The sequence below is a fragment of the Enoplosus armatus genome, chromosome 10 (assembly GCF_043641665.1).
Source record: "Enoplosus armatus isolate fEnoArm2 chromosome 10, fEnoArm2.hap1, whole genome shotgun sequence".
NCBI lineage: Eukaryota > Metazoa > Chordata > Actinopteri > Centrarchiformes > Enoplosidae > Enoplosus > Enoplosus armatus.
Window position 1 is genome coordinate 20,817,385 of NC_092189.1, and position 22,393 is coordinate 20,839,777.

General features: G+C 41.8%; 1 protein-coding gene across 1 annotated transcript in view; it reads left to right on the plus strand.

The window, feature by feature from the left end:
- The first annotated feature begins 2,093 nt into the window (after positions 1-2,093).
- Positions 2,094-22,393, plus strand: part of prom1a (prominin 1a) — a 65,610-nt gene continuing 45,310 nt past the window's right edge. Inside the window, exon 1 of the mRNA XM_070913151.1 lies at positions 2,094-2,322. Coding sequence (XP_070769252.1) covers positions 2,094-2,322 — 229 coding nt within the window. The remainder of the gene's footprint in view (positions 2,323-22,393) is intronic.

Consider the following 22,393-nt stretch of genomic DNA (forward strand, 5'->3'; position numbering starts at 1 on the left):
CCACCGATGACCTCACCTGTCCTGAGGCCGAGCCACATCGTATCTGTTGAGGAGGCGAGGTCAGGTGGAGTAAATCTGCAGCAGACATTCTTAGAGGGCTAATCTCCTTAAACTGCTGAAGAGACGAGGGTCAGCTCCGTCACAGCTACCAGGGAGTACAGGACGACAGAAGTAGTAGTAGTAGTAGTAGTAGGCGTAGTAGTACCTGGAGAGAGTCCAGTGCGTCAGACAGGATGATATGATGGTAATTCTGACACAGGGCTTAGACTTAACAAAGAAAACAAACAAACAGCAAAGAAGGTATATATAAAAATAAACAACAAGGAGGACGACAGTGCAATATCAGCAGCATACTGAATGAATCCCAGTAGCCCTGATGCAGAAGTTATTAAAGCAGGTGACTTTTTAAAGCAATAAGAGGAGGGACTACCGGCATTCTTTTGATTTTACATTTGCATTTTTCTTCTCCTCAGCCGCTCACATCACTTCCTCTTTCAGTGTATGAAAAGTTTCTGTACAAGTAAAAGTCCCATCCGAAGGTCTAATGAGTGTGTGATCAGTGAAGAAAGGTGCTCAGAATCAGTGATCAAAGGTCTCCAAACAGGAGTCCCCCTTGTCTCCACGAGCCCGGGGGGAGCCCAGGGGGGCCCCCATGTGCTGCGGACAGAAGACAAGGAGGTTATTGTGCAAAGAGACAGAAGCAGAGCCCACCTGATCGCTGCTGCACCAATCACATCACCCCCCTGGGCCGCAGCTCAGGTATCCTCTGCCTGCCCTCTGGGTGGAAAAGAGGTCAAAGGTCGGAGAGACAGCGAGCACCTGTTGGCAGGACAGATGGAGGGTGAGATACAGTAGAGCATGTGAAGACCTGCACACAATAAACAAAGAATCAGCCCCACAGTGTCTTAACGTTTAAGTTATATCTTTATGTAAGATAGTTGACAATAATGCCTGCAACTAATGATTAATCTCCTGAATCCGTTAATTGTTTGGTCTGTAAAATGCCTGTCCCACTTTCTCAGAGCCCGAGGTGACATCTTCAAACGGCTTGTTTGGTCCAACCAGAACTCTAAAACGAAGATATTCAGTTTGTAATAATAAAACTGAGAGAAAAGCAGAAACTGGAAGCAGTGAACTTTAATTCATTAATCTTTTCAAACTTGTTGCAGATGAAGTTTCTGTTTTCTTACACATTATTTGATTATATATTACAGAGGTGATATCAGACTGATGAACTGATGTGTAAGCACCTGTTATGTAATTTGAACTATTGAATCTACTGTTGGGCAGTTAAATCTACAACACTGTCTTATCATTTTATTAGCTGATCGTGTTTTGTATTAAATATGATTCTGTAAGGTAACTGTTGGCCACAGCTGTCAGATAAATGTAGCTAACAACGTTATTTCCCTCTGAAATGTAGTGAAGTAGAAGTATTATAGCATTCAATGAAAGCTGAGGTGGAAAGTATCAAAGGCAGTAGTTTGTAGTTACTTTGCAGATTTACTGAAGTGCAGAAGTTAAGTAACTGTACTTCCCCTCCAGATATCTGTCAGCTGACTACACAGGTGTTTAGACTGTGTAGACCCAGAAAGATGCTGAAATACAAGATGTCCCTGGTCTCTGAGCTCCATCCTCCTCCTCCTCTCCCCGATAGGAGGAGCGCTTCCCTCCGGACCGCTCCTCCCTGTGTAGATGTGACGGAGGCGCGCACCACCGCCCGCTCCCGTGACGCGGCGCATCCCCGTGCGCACAGATGCTGGAGTAGAAGCGACAGGCGCGCTCATCTCGGTGGGACTGAACGCATCGAAGACCGGAGACGGGGGGAGAACATCACCCGGTTTGCGTCCGCCAGGAGCCTCCGCGCGCCGGGAACCATGCTCATAACGAGTCTCTCCGCCGGCAGCAGGACTTAAAAAGCTGCGGTCCGTCCATCTGGACACTTTTTACGTCTACTCTCGCCCCCTCCCCTCATATCTCCCCTCCCTGGTGATAAGGAAGATAAGACTCCAGGCAGTCCTCTTCAAGCCCGCATCCCTCTTTGGACTATCTAACCCCACTTTGACGGCCAGTCGGGGTTTCATATGAGCACGATGTGGAAGACCGGGATCCTCCTGCTGCTGTGGGTGCTTTTGGCGTCCGGTGAACTCCAGCAAGAGACGGAGCCGCGGAGACTCCCACCCCCGGGAAAGTTGGATTTCGGTTATGTGCCTGCGGGAGTTTATGAGACTCTGGCCCATTACGAACCGGGACCGATAGGGATCCTGTTCCACATGGTGCACGCTTTTCTGTATGTCGTGCAACCCAACGCTTTTCCACAAGGTAAGCACCCTCATCCAGTCTCACAGTCTCACAGTACAACAGATCCATGAAACCCCTGGGGGGGGGGGGGGTCTGACTGAGACTGACAGCAAACACAGAGAGACATTGAAGGGAAGGGCTGTCCGTATTAACTTGAGATTAACTGTCATAACTGGCCACTATAGTCTATTACCCATCTCTGCATGGGGGGGTCCTGTCCGGGTCCTAAGAGACCGGTTAGATTCGGGAATATCACGAAACCAAGACCAACTGTATCCCGGTCAGATCTACGTGTTCAGGGCGCCGACACTCTGCGTGCAGGTGTTTAGATGAGTTCTCGTGAATCAACAGCGCCCGTTTTATCTGCTGACATCCGGCTCGTCTTCTGTGTCCGCTCAGTAGCCCGTCCGTGCGTCACGTCCCTCCGTGCCGCGCCGTGTTTTGATTTGCGCGCAGAGCTGACGGCGCACTTGAAGGTGGTGTTAGTGCCTGCGGCGCACTTTGTGTCGGAATAAAGACAATTAATGAACCCCCTGCTGACAACATCACGTGCTCAGCGGCCGGTTTACGCACAGTTTTTGCCTGAGTGAGCCTCAGCGCGCGTGGCTCTACATGTAATACAATTAGAGTGTTTAACCATACACACATGAGGGGTGTGTGTGTGTGTGTGTGTGTGTGTGTGGGGGGTGTATGTGTTTAATTGGGTCGTGGATGCTCAAAAGATGCGGCTCCCCTCCATGCGTCACAGTCTGCGTTCATACTCCATCGGAACATTTTGCAGATTAGCAGCCCTGAGTCACCTTGTTAATTGGGTAATCCCATAAGCCCCTGCGCCATATGTTGTTGGCCTTTTAGTTTCCAGTTTGTCACCAGCACTCGGGGGCTCGTGGCCTAATCCTATGGAGCAGACCACTGCTCAGAGAAGTTGTAAGTTCATTCATGGGTGCACCCTCCAAATGATGCAAAAATGGAAATCATGTGGAAACTGTTGGTTCGTTCAGCAGAGGAACGCGTGTGCATGCGTTTGCACGGCTGTAGTTCTGTCAGTCATTTGATTAGAGAGCCCTGGGGAATTAATCATTATTTTTGGGTTCCTCAGAATGTAGATGGCGTAAGCAAAGGCCATCTGCTTATTAACAGCAGCAGTGCATGCGGGGATATTTCGCACGAGAAACGCAGCGATCTGTCAGGTCTGTTTGGATGAATACAGGCTGGTTCGCAGCAAACCTTTGGGACTCGCAGAGCTTGTCATTTCTATAACAACATGTTACAGGAAGTCCCTCTGCACTGTGCCGTTAGTCGGAAAACAACTTGGAGTTACATTAAAATCTATAAGACAAGTGAAGAGTCTGCGAGTGATTTCCACTCCAGTGGTTTGTGACTGGAGGTGGTGCAGATGTCAGAGTGGAGCTCTGTTGGGGCTGGGTGGATGTGGGGGTCTCTTCACTTCTGCCTGTGGTAAGCCACAGCGTTAGCCTTCTTCCAGCAGACATTTAAAGGATGAATCACTGAGTCCTCGAGGAAAAAAAACAGCAAAAATTGTCCTTCTTAACGAGTGCTGTTCACCTTAGTTTTTAAATCACATGTTCACAGAGCTTTCTTTCTGATTCATACTGAAGCACATTCGCATGCTTTTGTGTTGTTTTTTTAAAGAAAAACTATTTCAACTCCAGGTCCACTTACTTGAAAAAAGCTTAAAAAAGTGCTGCTAAATGGACCTTGAGTTGGGATTATTTTGTCAAACTACATTTTTCATGCTCAAGAACGAATTTTAATTGGGCGTCCTGTGGTTTAGGAGTTAGGAGGCCGAACATGGACCACAACGTCCCCGGTTCAAGTCCGGCCAGAGACCTTTGTTGCATCGCTCTGTCCTTTGTTTCCTGTCATCTCTCTACTGTTTATAATAAAGACTTTAAATGCCAAAAATACTTTAAAAAAAGAACAAACTTTGATATGAAACTTTAAGATAACAGAGACAAGAAGTCATGAATGTTACAGAACTTTAATGTCAACAGATCCATGACAAAAACATAACAACAACAACAACAACAACTAGTAAGTGGACCTGGAGTTGGGATTGTTTTGTCAAAAACATATTTAGATTGTTGCTGTTGAGTTTATCACACCAAAACTACTGGGAGAGAAAGTTCTCACTGCGGGTAAAAGGAAAATATCGTTATATAGTCAGTATTCAGTGAACTGTCAATATGGGCTTGATGATATATGGGTCTAACGCTGCTAGATGAACATTATGTTGCTGTGTAATTAGCGATGTCCCGTCATCATGTCTTCCACAGTCACTGCGTGACATTCGTCATTTCGTCTTTATAATCTCATGAATGTTTGACACGCCCGACTGACACGTTCATTCTCGGTATCAAACTGCGCGCTGGCTCTGAGCTCGTAGGAGGTGTTATTAGCGAATAAGCAACAAATGTCTGTCACTTACGCCCACACAAGGCAAATGAACAGTGACATATTCTCTGACATTTTTAACAGCTTTTTGCTGCAGTGTGGGAGCCTCACCTCCCTCCCTCGACTCCCTCCCTCACACCTACCCACACTCTCACCAACACACAACTGCTGCATGCCAACACAGGCTGATGTACAGGATCACGAGCCCTTTTCAGACATGAAATACGTAACTTTGCTGTTAACGTGGCGGCTTTTAGTCATCCGGACGCAGGTGGCTTTCATGTAAATCTTCATTATGGCAGAAGTCGCCACAATGCTCAAGCGATATTTGGCACCTTTTGTAGACAGGAAGCAGCATCACAGGTGGGAAACCTTTTGAAGGAACTGAGTGTTTTCTGTTCTCTCTCAGGCTGCATCACTGATGGATTTCAAAACTTATTTTGCTGTTGAAGCCTTAATTAATAACCATCGTGAGCGCTCGCCCCCTCTTCTCTTCAAGTAAATCTCTTTGGCGGAGACTTCTGCTGCCTGAATTTAAAAAGAAAGTCAGACTGAGCTCAAGTGTAGAACAACAAGATGTTAAGTTTGGACCCTTTTTTCCTTTTTTTTTCATGCAGTTGGTATGGATAAAAGTTGAAAATGTAAGGAGGGAGACAGCTGGTCTGATTATACTCTGGTTGTGTGAGTTTTTACCATGCAGGGGAAAGTATTTTTATAGACTGATCAAAGACAAAAATCTGTGTAAATTGGGGGAAACAATCTTAACGGTTTGTCCAGTCTTTTCAGGCTTCAACTAGTCTTCAGGTTTGTCCCAAGACTAACACACAGGAAACAGACTGTAGGAGGAAACACTTCACAAGTCACCTTTAGCTACAAGGAATTTATTTTTATCCACAACTGTCCCCAAACTAATTAATAGAAACAGTACATTTTACATTTTTTCTTTTAATTAATCTTGGTGTAAATCAGCCATCGCTTAAGAACAGAGGTGCATTAAGCTCCTTCTGCAGTTTTAACGGTATCATTTCACGCCTGTGGGTGAGCGCAGCTGGGGAGATGATGCCAGCCACCGTCACGCAGCAGATCCCGGTTGGAAAGTGTTTTCTCATTAGCGCCTGTATTCCCTCTCCTCAAGAAACCACGCCTAGGCGGAATTCAGATAACAGCAGACTGGTTAAAAAATCTGGCATTTATTCAAGACAAGTATCAGTTGCCAGGGAAACCCATCGGCAGATATCATGGCCGGTGTGGTTTTGGTTCACCTCGCTGGTTTACATGTCTCGCTGCACCAGTGATGTAAGACTAAATTTTGTGGTACAATTTGCAAGGTAGATGCATGCAGCTCATCTTATGTCTCTGTATAACTCGGGCCATGTTTATTTAACACTCATCAAAAGGGAGTCCAGAGTATTTTCTCTACAGCACCGAGGCGTAAAGGGACTTTGTGTGAAGGACGCACAGACATGAAAGAAACTGGGGAGGAACACTTCAAAAGATTTTTAACCAAGGACAAAGCAGAGATCGAAGCACTTCGTGATACACATCAGAGATTCACTGGAATTATAAAGAAGCAGACATCTTGATTTAATGTCTTTCATGTTGTAGGGAAGAAATATCAGCAAAGCAAGAGCCTATTTGAGGTTAAATGCTGATAAATCTCAACTGTAATGGTGAACAAGGGTCAAACCTTTGTATATTTTGCTGAACAGACTCTTTAGTTTTCTCTCTTCCTACATGGTGATATACCAGCATAATGTTTGCTGAGATTTAACGTGCAGCAACCTGAAAAGTTTAAATATAAATATGTACTGTATTAACTATTAAAGAGGTATTCCAGGGAGTTAGTGACTGCGTCTTTGTTTACAAGACGTTCAGCTAAATTGTCTTGTTTCTGATGCAGGAAATGAATAAATACACAGTAGATCAGACCAATCACAAAGCGTAAACAGTGTGTGAGAGCAACACTGCAGTTTGTAATTTACTAAATATGGTGACAAAATAATAATAAGCTAAAATAATAACATCTCCACTTCCAAACACAGCTCCATCAGCAGGAAACACATGCTATAATTTATCCAAAATATTTGTAGGACTGATGTGAAATGTGACCCTGAGTTCATAACGCAGGCTTTCTATTACTCTCAGTGTGGGTAGTACCCTGCTCTCCATGTTAAGTAAAGTGAGCTTAATGTGGCCCCCAATTAAACTCCAGAATTGCTAATTTGACCTTAAACTCGGGTGTATTAAAGAATCCAAAACAATCACACTAATTATTGTTTACACACACATACTGCAGTTCTCCAAATTAGGACATGATATCATAATTTTGCTCATAATCTATTCCAAAAGCCTCTTAACATCATTATAGCCTATTAAACTAAACAACAACCAAATTACAAGCATGGCAAATCACTGTTAGTGGATTAGACTGCACACAGTGCCTTTTCGCATTTTACAGCTGAAGTGGAAACGTCAAGACCTGAATAGAAGTCTTCAGCTATTACTATATTGCTGTATTTCTGTAAAGAAAAACTGCACCAAAAGGAATATGTTTGTAGAATCAGGTGGAGCAGGTGGTTCCCTTTAATTTATCAAACAAAAACTTGTTTTTACATGTTGACTTCGGAGGTTGCTTGGTAGCCAAATAAGAGCACTTTCATGCCGGTGAGGGAAAAGCTGTCACCTTAGTTTGGTTGTGGTGTTTTAACCTTGAACACAGCTAAGGCCATCAACTATCCGGGGTTCAATCTGACTGCACCACAAAAGCCCAAATAAAAAATCCAGTGATAGATAATGAATTTCGAGTGTGCCCACAGGTCCTTCATAGCACGTTTGGATGACTGGTTGATGCTGCAGGCGCTGTTTCCCTGCAGTATAGCTGCACAGTGATTAAAGAGAGTGTGCTTCAACTGGAGGGTTGGGACTCGAGCCCACTGACAGCAGATATCTGCTCTGCTGAAGTGTGAGTCAAATCAAGTCAATCTTATTTATATAGCCCAATATCACAAATCACAACTGGCCTCAAGTGGCTTTACAATCAGTAAAACATACAATATCCTCTGTCCTGAGACCCTGAGGAGGGGGGCTGCACCGATAACTCTTTTAGTCGCGTGTGTTTATAAAGAAAAGAGGGACACTAAGTCATGAGTCATTATTTTTCTTGCCAGTTGCAAACATTTTCCTAATTAGAGATTTCCTCAGCAGCGGGCACATCTGTGGAGATTATCATTAGATGCTGTGATGATCCCCCAAAAGGGTTTAAATTTGCAATCGTAATGTTTGGAAGATCCGAATCATTTCTCCATTCATGATATCAAAAACAAGACTTACAGAACCACGTGTGCTGAAATGAAGAGCTGGTGTCTGGTTTTGCTATTTGTGTCTTCATCAAGGGCCTAATTCTGCAGTATAGCAATAAAATGATAGAATATATTTGGTATGTGTGTACATCCTGCAGCGTAGGATATTCCTGTAGGTACAGTGGGAGCTCAGACGCTTCAGGTGTGCGAGGGTTAAGAGGTCACGCAGACTGAACTGTGCATACCTACTTGCATTTTGTTGGGCAGGCAGCAATTTGTGGACGGCTTGTTGCAGATGGCACTGACAGTTCCAACAGCCCTCTGAGAGAGAGAAAAAACACTGCATTAACTGTTTGTACATCTTTGAGGTCGTATTTTACAACTCTGACAAGTTATCATGGTGGTAAAGAGAGCCGAGATGCTGAACTAACCCCTGTGTTAGCCTCTATTCCACTCGCTTCTGTAACTCATGATGAGTTCCAAGGCTGGACTTTTGCAAATAGGATTTTAAATGAGGTTTTCTTACTTTTGAAACAAAACCCAGTAGTTCCATTTTCACTTTGGCTCTCTGTCCAGTAAAATTAGCTGCTATAAAGCTACAAGCTATAGTGTTACAAGGTGTTCTATGGAGGCAGGTGCGCATTTGAGTGGCTGGCGCAGTGTGTTTCAGAGCCCTGTGCAGCTGTAACCGCCCGTGGCAACACAGCGGTCTCATCACAATCTGAATGTAGCTGCATGCTACAACGTCTACAGTTTGGCACTAAGTTCAAACTAAAGAAAAGTAGTCCTACGTATCGTCATCTCCAGTTTGGGTGCCAGCTGTTATACTTCATGAAAAAGGGCCAGTTGTACTTGTCATATTAAAACATTGCTAACGCATATTCCATATTGGTGTTTTCTTCAACATTAGCTTGCCCGTTGCCTGCTGATGGATTTTGTCCGGTTTCTTCTGTATCATCAAAAACAGTTTGGTGGGAACATAACTCGATGTCTATGTGAAACAGAGAAAATGGGATCATGTTGTTGTTTTAACATTCTTCTGTAGGATTGGATAGCTGCCCTGAGGCCAAGAGCACAAACATGTCCTCAATATTTTATACTTTTCTTAGCTTCCATCTGTTACTAAAGAAGATCCAACGGGATTGTGAGAGGATTCATGAAAGCAGGACAGCAGGACAGTTGATATCACTAATTAACCATCTAACCTAACAATTATTATAATGATATATAATGACATTCATCGGGAAATATTGCGTCTTTGCAGGATGCTGTGCCTGAGCGAGTAGCACTGTAGCATCTGCATGACTGAAAGTGATGTATATGGTTCCTCTGCAGTGTTTTTGTACTGTCACATGCAGTCATGTCACTGCACTGACAGTGATGGCCCTTGGCACCAGGACGCTTCAGGACACACACAGGCACAGTCTTACTCGCCTACAACATAATGCCAGCTGATTGCCAGAGGCAATGTGTCACTGCGGCACAGAGTGAAGGAGGCCATTGCAGGTGAATAAATACAGAGCTGATATACTAATCACAAGTTTCCATCTTTCTGCCCATATTTACAGATCATTTGTTATCAGGTACATGTCTGTGTGGTGGCGTACTTGCGCGTATATGACATGTATTCATCACAATGAATGAGTTTCTTCAGAAAAAAGAAAAGGCAAAATATATACAGCATCTTTAGCCAAGAAAAGCTGACTGAACTCCACTTATCATTCAAACAGTTACACACATTCCCAATACTATAAATCGTATGCTGCTGGTCTCTGACAAGATTCAACAGTAATGTCTTTGCGTTTGGCGTCAAGATAATCTCATGAAATCTCATGAAACTCGACTCGACTGTGCTGTGCACTAAAAGTTAAAAGGATTTGAGCACCTCAGTAGGATTACAGGGTGAAGGCAATTCTGATATTGAAAAGGCAAAAAGAGTGTTCAGACTGAATACAAAGCAGATTTTCTTCTTTATTCGCCCCAAACATCCTGTTGTACCAACTGTACATAGTTTGCCTGTGTGTTTGTGTGACAGCTCAACCTCATGGGACATGAGCTTCCATAAAACCTGGAACTCCAGTTATTTTAGTAGATTCATAAAGCTTTTCAAAACTTTTAAAAGCTTTAAATTTTTGATCAACTGATCAAAAGAAAAGGCAGATTAATAGATAGGGAAATAATCATTATTTGCAGACCAATTCTTTACTGTTCACCTGCCTTTTCATGTGTCAACACTGGCATGTTAAACCTTTTGTGTATAATCTTCCAATTATCTGTATTATTTGTGTTTTATAATCAAGGTTCTTCTCATGAAAGCCTGTTACACTGTGTTGCATTTGGTTGGGAGTTGTTAAAGTAGAGAAACATGCTTTTCACTCCCACCGCGGACGTGTCTAGCAGGTCAAAGATGCAAACTGGTAACGCTCTCGTCACACCGACTTCTTTTACATTAAAGCTGCCGCTGCATGGCTTTGTGAGAGAAGATCACGCTGCATAATCAAAACACAAAACGAAACATTGTACAGCACTTTAATGCCTTGCCTGCAGCTCCAGCCCTGTGAAAAGATATCAAAATAGCCTTTAGCTACATGTTGTTACTCTTGAAATGGATCCACAAATCTGGGATTAGTCTTTCTGAAGGCTCAGCCAGGCGAGGTGGCCAGTTGGAAATGAGCTGCTTCATTTCAAAATGATTATTCAGTCATTTAAATATCTAACAGATCCACAAACTGAAATTTTAAATAGCACAATAACAAGTCCAAGACCACCTGAAGGACAGATAACAAACTGTTATCCCCTATAATGGGCATAATGTTACCAAATTGAAATGACACATGCATGTGCTTAAAGTAATTGATATAATGGAGGAAACACAGCGAGAGACGGGCAGTTTAACCAAAGACGCTCTATAACAGAAGATGGCGCATTACAAGCTGCGTCAGTGGTATGAAATGGTATACACTTCCTGTCTCCTCAGTGGGCGTGGTCTATTAATATTCCTATTATATTATTATATTAGCCTAATAATATTCTCTTTTTCCCCCTCCAAAAATAATAATAACAAGAAACGCAAGTTTTATTTAAGTTTATTTCGGTTCAGCACCAACAGAGAAAATATCTGTAATATCGTCGCCAGATCTTGCGAGAGTGTGTGTTGCTGAGACAGAGACGGGTCTCGAACAAAGTTAATTGTCTCCTGATTTGTCTGCAAAATGCCATTGTATTGTCAGAATGAAGATATGTGGCCTGTGAAAAATGGGTCCAATATTTACTTTGGTGACTACAGGACGAAAGAATCGTCCATCTGTGTTCACGTTCACTTCTCCTGTTGGAGTGAATAGACTCGGGACCTGCTGCTGGTCTCCTAAAGGGGGCAGTGGTGAAACCCACGTGACACAGATACAGGAAACTACTCTAACTTGCGGCCGTCTCCTCTCTAAACCGTCTCTGGTTTAAGATTCTCCAACAACAAGCAGCTCAACCCCACTTCAGCTCCAAACTTTAACTAACAAAAGTTGATTTAATTATTTGAATTTAATTTAATATCTTATTTCCGTGGACGTACGAAAGTTCAAGGAGAAGGCGACAACAGTTTATGTGACATTTAAATCAGCAGCAAACTGAGGACTCGCCCTAAATTATGGCCCTGTTAAAGTGATAGCAGTTTTATTGAGCTATTACAGTCCATTAAGCTATTATGTCTCTGTGTACATGTATTACCACTTATGAGACTTTCATTGTTTATGGGATCATCAAACGCTCATTTATGAGTGGCATGGCGCTCGAGGCATGCTTAGTAATGAGACAATCAAAGAGTCAGAGGTCACGTCTCTGTCACAGCAGTGTGTGTGCCAAGAGTCCTTCAGCAAGAGTATCCTCAACCTCACTACCTTTCTCAGGCTGCGTTCACAGACACAAACAATACTATGTGCAAAAACACAGCCCCTTCATTCATTTGAATTGGACCACAGTGTCGGCATAGTGGGGGTGCCAACACGAAGGACTTGTGACGCTGTATTTCTACTGTGTTTATTGTCTAAAATAAACTTGACCTTCCAGCGTAATAATACTATAAGCAGCTGTGCAGTCTTCTGGCATCTGCCAAGCTGATAGATAATGGATCTACTGTTACAACGGGACATCCTGGATTGTATTTCGTTGTCTCACCTGTACCTGAAACAATGCGCTCACTCCACTGCAGCCTTTTGCGTATTTTTAATGCAGGGTCTTGTATTCGATCTGAATGCCCTGTTAGTAATCCTCTTACAGTTTAATTTGATGAATCTACAAATATTTTAAAGCTAAGTTCCACTCAAAGTTTTAGGGCTACTTAATTATACGGCTTAGGAAATTATACCAACAACTTTGCCAGCACAACTTTCCTTTTTAGTACCTGCAATTTTTACTGTAAATGCATATTTTTCCTTCAAAAGAGAACCTAAGATGAGCTTCGTTACAGACTCAAAGACACCTGTTCTGACAGCTTAATGTGCTTTCAAGTAACCCACAAAACTTTTTATGTATTAATCTTTTCAGTGCAGCACTTATGAAGTGTTTGGTTTCTCTCAAATGTGTTCTTCAAAGAAAGGCTTTTATAGTTAGAGGTGCTTCTTTCAGTGATTCAGCTTTGGTTAAGTTTAACTAAGACAATACAAACTGTTGAATTCAAGCGGCACTGCATGACTCCAATCACAATGAGTTGCCTGACATATTCTCCACATTTCACAGTGAAAGGCCATTCATGGCGCCATTGAGTCTCAGAGCTGAAGTGTGTTCTTACAGTATAAAGAGGAAGAAGTAGATCAATAGAGTGAACAAGTAGCTCCTGGATTCTGAGAGCAAAGTGAGGCATCTCATTTAGAAAGATTGCTTCACTAGGGTCTGGCATATTAGCAGACTAAGTAAGGGGAGATAAGAGCTATGGCATTAAGATAAGTTGAACGTTTGAGACATTTCAAGGTAATATTATAATGCCACCATCAGCTTAAGCTCCCAGCTATCTGACAGAACAGGTGAGAAATGTGGCAAAGCCAGACAGAGTGAAAGCACAGAGACAAAAATCAAAAGATCACTGGAGCAAGAGATCAGCTTATTAAAAGAAGCAAGAAAGAAAAAAGAAAAGAGAAATAAATAGAGGGAGTGTGTCGGAGTAAGAGCTGCCACATCCCCGGGTGCTGCTAAAGCCGTGTCTCATTCTGGGACGTCATATTTGGGTCAGGCCGGGGAAGCCAAGCAGGAGAGGCGATGGCGAGGCGATGGCGAGGCGAAGCGAGCGGCTCAGTCCTGCTGAATGGATAGCAAGTCATGCATCCTCTTTCCCCTTGTTGCGCTTCATTGGTGGGAGCAGTGGTGCCAGCTACGAGCCGACTCTGGGGACATGGTGAGTTGTAATTTCAGATGTGTGGCGGGAAGGGGTCAACCTGCCAACGCTGAAGATGACTTCTCTAAACGGCCTTCCTCTGCAACGTGCCGTTTAGCCTCGTTGCCGCTCGTCACACCCCTTCACAAGATGCTAGTAGCCGCCACTCAGCGGGGCTGAGACAGTTCCCCTGAGTGGGATGTGTCACAGGAACATGGCTGTCACAACACGGAGGGGCTTGTTTTGGCCCGTAACGCAGCTCTCAATGACAAGCTGAGTCAAGTATGCTCGATCTGGAAAAGCAGCATTCATCCTAATTGGTTCAGGATCAATCCCAAGCAGCCATGGTTAACTTGAATTGGGATGAGTATTTGTAAGAGTTTACCAATACCGGTACTGCCTTTCAGTATTGATACTTTTCAGTACTCATACTGATACTCTCCCTTAATTTTAATGGGATTAACATTTAAAACTAGGTGCTCAATTTCCCCTTACAACTCTTTTTTTAAGCAAAGTGATCATGACCGACTGTTGACTGATGAAAGAGAATTAGACCTACTTTATGAACAATGTAAGTATGTCTGGATAATAACATCAGCTAAATGGCTAAAATGAGCATGAATGGGGGTTTTTTGTGCAGTCCTCCTGAGGAAGTACAACTTATAAGCATGTCTCCTTTTCTCATGTTAACTGTCAGCAGGTAGATATACGATTGTCTCCTCTGATTGGTCTGCAGGTCACTGTTCCTGTCTGTCATTGTCACCTTTGCAGCATGGCTTCAGCCTTGATTAGCTGACGGTAATCTCGTTGTTTACCTGGGCCAGACAACAGAGCCAATCCTCTTGTCGGTCTGTCCAGCGGTCAACATGCTGACCAGACTCCACTGCAGACTGCTTATCCATTCGTCCCTGGACTCTCAAATATCTACTCAGCCTAAAGGTTATACAGCAGGTTTGTAGCCAGAAGATCACGATTCAACACGAATCACGAATGAGAGAAGATGGCTTCAAAACATCTTGATTTTCTCGATATACAGCAGTTCACATTAAAATAAATAAATACATATAATTACTATTTGGACTGAAGTTGTGGATTTGAAGACGTTTTCTTCACTTGTCACTGCCTTCACAAGGGTTAGTCGTACTACATCAAAAACACAATGAATCGGGTTGCTATAGTTGTTGACTTTGAAATGTAATCAAAAAATCCAATTCAACTGTCCAGTCCAGTGAAAGTAAAGGGTTTAGTATGCTTGAAACGAACTACTTCCTATCATCCACATCTAAAGGAAGAAAATCCTGCTGTCAAAGCTTCTTCCTGGGTGCATCACATTGGCTCCCTGATCTCTGGCAGTTCTGTGTCTTGTTATTTGTTGCTTGTTGCTCGTCGTCGTTTTGACGCTATGAATCATATAAATGGGGATAAGGGCACACACTTTTGAACATTCCCTCCTCGAAGGCATTCGTGGTGTTTCACTTGGTTTTTACACATGAAAAGAGACGAAGTGAAGAATGAAAACGGAGAGCTTGAGAGAGAAGCTCAAATCCTTTTAACTTTCTCACCTGCACAAAGCTGGCAAAGTGTGCAAATTATATTCTGCAAAACTGAAGCAGAATATAAAGAACGTCGATGTGGATCAATATGTAACCAGATCAGAGCACTTTTAAATTGTACTTTTTAAATTGACCAGATTAAGTTATTTACAGTGCCATCTGCAGAATACTAATATACAAATATATCTTAATATATAATACATCTTATTTACCATTATTCAAGTATAATAAATGCAGTACAACAGCAGTACAACAACAACCTACAATAAATACAGAGAAATGCATAGTATGACACACAGTAGACTACATTGAATGCATCTCTACAGGCTTATCAGTCTACTTTATGGTTATCATTCAGAGCCGCAGTACACAGGATTCATATTGCCATTTCTCAAAGTCAGTGGACAAGATTGCAGCAAGTCCCTGTGCAATATAACCTCCTTTATTGGTGTCTGTTGCCATGTCGCCCAGATTTATTTTCATCTGTGTGTTTGTGTGTATGTGCATCTCCCCTGTCATGCATTTCTACCCATCAATGTGATTTCCACTTGACGGGAGGCTGTCAAGTTTATTAGCATACTAAATGTGCAGACTGGATTGTATTTACAGTACAAGGGTATCACAAAAACAACATTTCAACATGCATGTATTAGTGAGCAGATGGGAGATGTTCGTTTCTTTTGCGCGTGCATGTCTTATTAATACGCTCATCTGGCTCCTGAAAACAGGGTTAAGTGGAGTGTAGGACTCCAGCTGTATATGTAGACTCAGCTGTTTACATGAAAAGGCACAGTAAAGTGCTCTACATACACCCATACATATATATTTACTGTATGTAAACAGATGGAAAACCTCCTCCTGTCTTGGCATTAACATCAATATCTACCAAAAGGCAGAGAATAAAACCACAGGAATGTTCTTTTTTAATTGAAATGTGACTTTCTCATGGCAGGTCATCTAGACCGTTCTACTAATACCTTTTTTATGACTTACACCATCGTGGATACCAAAGAAAGAGGCACACTCAACCTCTCAATCCTCTTAAATTCTGCAAATGTCATTGGTGGGAACATTGTTACCAGGTCATCAAGGTAAAAGATTAACAGTTTTCAATTAAATGCCTTTCCACCCCGTAGTTTTGTAAGTGTGTGTGTGTGTGTGTGTGTGTGTGTGTGTGTGTGTGTCCTCTCCTCCTTTTGGTTGTGTAAAGTTAAGCCTGATTCTCTCTCCATAGTTACAGATTCTATGGTAACAGAGTGTTTACCTTGTATGGAGGTGTTTTCACACCAAGCTCATGGGAAGTGAGCTCTGATTCGAACAGTCAGCTCCCGAGATGCACACACACACACACACGCTTGTTCTCTTATCGGAAACATTTCAGTTAAATGTCAAGTCACTGGCGTGCTAACATTCACTGGAAGACATTTGCCAAAACAGGATGTGACGTAACCATCGAGTTAGTGGAGAAAAACCCACTAAATCATAGTTTAAACCAACTTTTTTATAGGCATATGTCAATGTTTGTGACACATTCTTAGTAAACACGACCATGAGTACTCTCAAGTTGATGTCATTTGAATGTCTAGGGTACTACAACAACATTTGTTAGTTGTTATTAAGTAGTAGTAGTTATAACAGCAATTGATTTGAATATTTTAGGTTTGTGTCATGTGGATCACCAGCTGTAAGCCACAGATTTCCTACATTTTTCCTTTTTACTTCTTAAACTGTTTAGTTTTTGATCCCTTGTCATATGTTTCATATGTCTATGAGTTGTGAGGAGATTAACCAAAGAGTGATTTTCCTTCTTGTGCTGTTTAATTTTATTTCTTTTTAGAGGCCTAAAGAAGTAAAACAATTCAGTATTTTAGGGTTCCCTATCCTGCTAATCACGTCACTGCGTCTCAGATATATCTTGTAACCCGGTGGAGGGGTTCCCAGACCTGGGCGTGTGAAAACAGGAAAAAAAGGAAATGAAAGGCAAGGATGTCAGTGTGCATGTAGGATGTGGTGGTTTGATTTAGTTTACAATCACAAAGGTCGCTCTTTAGAGGGTAGCTGCTCTCATCATTTTCGTCATTTTCCAAGTACACATCTCAGCCAGACTGTGTACCTTTTGTTTTGGATGGAATATATTTTGGGTAAAGTAAAACAGATCCAGCTTTAATATGTGCCACACATGAAACATACAAAACAAAAACAAAAAAGACCCCATTTACACTTAATCCCCTCTGGCGTCTGGGGCGGACCGGATATCTACGGGATATCAAAAAAGTGTAAATGCACCCAAGACGGATCGAAGTCCGATTACTCAAATCACCTTCGGAGGAGATTTTGAGTCCCTCATATGCATTCAGGAGAATCATCCATGCGTTTGTGTCAGTTTATGGATAGTTGTTAGCTAGCTAAACTGTTATTGTTGTTACTAAACTGCTAAATTGCACAAGTAATGAGTTTTCTGGCGTTTTTAGTAATGAAACTAAAAGCATACATACAACTGGCGCGATGAGTGTGGCCTTCCTGGATAAAATCCTTTAGTGCGCCTCCAAGTTGAGAGCTGCCTTGTATTGTTGGTATACTATGTAGGTGTAACATAGTGGATATGAATCAGACTTCTGAGGCATAATTCTCTTCTCTCTCTCAATCTTTCTGGTCTGCCTTCACTTTGAACTGTCTAATAAAGACGTTTCTAGTAGTAAACACGAAAATGCCAAAGCCATTATCTAAAAATACTGAAAACTTTCTTGTTGCATAGCAACAAGGATGAAGAAATGCTCCTCGCGTACTTTCAGCTCCGTCTGTTGCTAGACATTCACAGAGGCACCTTGAGAAAAGCCTTGTGTCTGATCACAGCCTGAGGCCCGATGACACCTCCTGAAGGTGTCAAAAGGTGTCCTGGGCACCAAAATGACTCAACAGCAAAACATATTGGCGTTGACTTATGCTGTTATCAAAGTGGAAGTCTTCTTTTGTTTAATTTCACCTAATGTAGTGATTCTGTGCTGCACTTTGTTTCACCTGCCAAACAGCGTAGGTGGTACTTTGCTTGATTTTTCTATTTATGAAGTGTGAGTTTCCTTCACTGGTGCACTTTCACTCTCATTCTGCTTGGTTACTATTCTGTTTATTCAAACAAACCAGTGTTGCTACTTTTCTGTTTCTTGTGTTGCATTTATTGATTTTCCTGGTGACTTGGGAGCAGCAGGAACAAACTGTAAACACGACATTTGAGTTGATATGGCAAACTCGTTGTCCAATAGTTGCCTATATATATATATATATATATATACACATCCAGCAGGTATGGAGCAACATTAGCATAATTTAGGGTTGTTTTTTCTGTCCACCTGATGAATGTTTATATTTTATATAAACATATATAGCAGAGTGAATATAAAATAAGTTTATATTCGCTCTATTTTGCTCTCCATCAACTCCTGAGGGAAATATTCGGCTCCTTAGCTGCTAAATGTTCACCAGCTAGTCGCTAACTTTGTCATCTGCTGCTTGGTGCTGAGCAGGTAGTGCGCAGTGTTTTTTTTTTCAAATCTATTTCACTGAAACAGTTGTTTTTTCCCTGCTGCATCTTCCAATGGTCAGCTTCCAATAAAATGTGTTTATATGAAAATCTAATGAGTTATTACAAAGGAGTGTAAAAAAACAAAATGAGCGCACCAGCAGAAAACCTGGTTTGTGTCACTTCAGCGATGGAAAGGCCAAGCAGAGTTCCCTGTCTGCGTTAGTGTTACAACTCTTCCTGAATTTAATTCTTAACATAAAGCGCTGTGCCGTTTGTGTGTGTGTCCTCAGATAACTTTGTGAGGGAGAATCCACGTAGTTGGCGACAGCGTCCCTCTGTTCAGGAAAAATCCCCAACCGGCTGTCTGCTTTGTTGGGCCGCACGCCTTACAAGCAGCAGAGCAGGGCTGAATGAAGTTTTGTGGAGTGGAAGTGTATCTCATGGCCAGGCTTACTTACTTATTTATTTTTTTATTTTTTAATAAGCCTGTTAGCAACGGGTGTTGTCACAGGCGACTGCTGGGGCTTAGTCGAGGGAATATTAGAGTTTTGTTGATTCGGGGCTGGTGGCTTTTGGAGCAAGTTGATTGGAATTTTTCCCCCTTTTTTTCTGAGCAGTTCATGTATTTGCCATCAGTAAATACTACATAGCCACTCACCAAAGCATGAAATCCATAGTTTCCAGGACTAACTGTCTTTCATTCTTTCCACCTATCATGTATCGATTCATCTCTCACCCATCTATCCTTCCACTCCTCAGTAGTATTCACTCTCCCTCCTTTAATACTTCCCCCTCTCTGCTCTTTTTCTGTGTCCACCTGTCTCAGCCTGTCCCAGATCTCTTTTTTTTTTCCTTCGGCAGTCTTTCCTTCTGTCTCTTTCTCTTTTACACTTTCTGCTTTTCCATTTTAGCTTATGTTCTTATGCAGAGCAACTTAAAATAAAGTGAGGACGTAAAGTAAGCTTCAGTTCTGACACCAGCAGAATTAACAGTGTCTCGTAGCAAGCAGTGCACATCTGCAAGTCACAGCAGCATGTCTGTGAATTGCTTTCTGTCTCCTCTGTCAAGATTTGCCCCACTCCAATTCCAGTTTCTGCAGTACACTACGGGCCAATATATCGACTTCTAATAAGTAAAAAGAAATGACAGAAAAGCGTGTCACGCCAATCACTCATGATGATAACAGCTCAACAAATGGAAAGACTTTTCTTCAAGAAATCATATTGTTGTCTGGATGGTGCAACACATAACACATCAAATCTGCAGCCAGAGGCAGATGGTGTGGTTTCTTAACAGTTAATTATTACATCGACGATAGAAATTAATAATAAAAAAATAGTTTGGTGAAGCAGTTTATCTGATACCATCAATCTGATGCTATTTCAGTATTTCAATTGTTTCTGCTGTATTTCATGTTGCAAACGGTTACATCATATCTTAAAATGTGACACAGCAGTGTTTGCTTTTTAATGCATTTGAACAATTTTGTGCTAGTTTGTTTCTGAGCTTGAAAAGAGGCTGTGATGCACATGATTTATGAGCTCCTGTGATCCCGCGTCTCCTACATAAACAGGCCGCGTTATAACGGACCCATCTCATGTGTTCAGAGGTGCGAGTGGTTATTTTATAGCAGCCTGGTGTCACATGGCACTGCACTCTGGCAAACAACATCTCCAGTCAGAGGCTAAAGAATGATCAACATGTGTCCTGCTGCCTTCAGAAGGCTGCAGGGACTTAATGAACTGAAGGAGAGTCTTTTCATACAGTAGAAATCAGCTGTGGACCACAGATACTCTAATTGCGTCTGTATTAATTTATAGATTATAGACGTTCCAGCTTTCACCTCACTAAACTTTATTTTCTGATAACTATTTTAATTAAAATAATTTAGGTTTTAAACATATTGTGTTGTTGCTGTAAATTGAGCACAAGGTTTTGACAAGGAAGAAGTAAATAAAAAAGATGATATCTCTGGTTCTGCTGCATTGATTTTGACTTTGAGCTGTCAATCTTGAGTCTGACAGTTTTGTAGAAATGCAACGCTAAATTGGTGGACACTCTTCAATCTTTGTTGATTTTATGTGTTAAAAAAATATTGTTACAGCTGGAAACGGTTAGGCTATACCCAACACGGCTTGCAAAGTGCATTTAATTTGTTTAATCACCAAATTAAATGTCCAGACTTCTACCAAAACATAACAGTGCTATATATTCACACTGCTGGTATAATGTTGTGCTGTCTTTTAATAATTCATCAGGATGAAGATACTATCTGAATGAGCGTCACGCACAGCCTCACACAAAGATACATATTTGCATTTACATTTGCATTTTTGTAGGCGGATAAGTGAAAGATAAAAATCTAGCTTCAGTACAAATGTGTTTTGTTTTCAGTGCTTTGTACGCCCTTTAACACTCTCACCCCCACCAGGCAGCTTCATTGTCAATCGGACCTGTTTTTTGTGACATTTATTTGAAAAAGGCTTTAACCCCCCACAGGGACAAGGTTATTGGCTTTTCATAGACTGTGTGTTACATGATATTCCTGAATGGTTTACGCTGTTTGAGCCTCAGTGCAGCCTTTACAAAGGTCAGTCATCTCAACAGCTTTGCTTCAATAACAACCACAGGATGTCCCATTTGTTACACAGACCGTCTCATAACAGAAAGATCCCTGTTCCCATCCCACTAAAACTACTGTCAAAGGAAAAAAAAACAAAAAACTCATTTAATAAGCTATACATTTAATGTTTGGGAACTTTGGCTTCAGTTGTTGAATGAAAAGGCGGGTTTGTAGAAAAACGTGTATATATCCTAAAGTATCACAATTTGTGTTAATCTGGTATTCGTACCAAAGCTCAGGTATCTTTTTGTTTTATCATTATTGGCACTAGCATCGACACATTTCCAAAACCCAGTCCTATACATACTATACAAAAGTTGATATCAATATACTGACATAGGCTAGCACATGGAAGCTAAAGCTAGATATGAGCTGCACACAGCTGTGGCTAATGATTTAGAAATCAGGGAGACAGAAGTTTGACTCCGGTTCTCAGTTGCTCTCAATATACAGTACGTGTGAGCGCTGTAGAGAGCAAACTGACAGGAGGATACAAATATAAACAAGGTGGACAGAGACAAGCAAACATAAACATGGAGGCGTTATGTACAGACACGTTGCTTCGGACGACGGTGTCAGATAAACAAAGCAATATTATTAAGTGTGTCTCCATGAGTTAGTTTACCTGATCAAGCTTCATGCACTCTAAAAGGTTTTACGTGTTGAGAAGTGATTTGATCTCAGTGCTATGGTCTCAGCTGTAACTGTAACCAAAGTCATGCACACTGCCTCTTAAGAAACACTATGTGCAGATGGTTGTGTAGCTAAAATCCATTGTGTATGTTTCATCAACACAGGAGCCTCTCTGCTGCAAATACTTACAATCAATGCATAGATGGACTTGTGTTCATTGTATTCAGTCACTAAAGGCGAAGGCTTGAACACTTCTGTCAAATCATTTAATCCATCGTACTAATCGCCTTTCTTACCATGGACACCCAGAGGGGCTGCTGGGAGGATTACCAGTCTCACATGGCAGTTGGTTGCTGTGATGGTTTTGCTCTTGTATTTCTTTAATTAACAAATAAAATACTCTTATGGTACCAAGTATAGTAACTACGGATGTATGCAAATACAAAACATGGCCTCAATTTCTTTTTCCAAGTCTGAACTTTAGCCTTAAATGTTAGTAACCTGTCTTTACAGCCAGTCTATTTGATATTTACTGCTATTTCTAGAAGGTACATGTTTCTCATATTTAGCTCTGCCGAACAGAAAGCTCACACATTTAGACAGTCAAAACCGGGACTAGCAGTATAAACTATTATTTGTTTAATTGAAAAGACACGCCTTTGCTTTGAGTCGATTTTAACTGGCCAACTC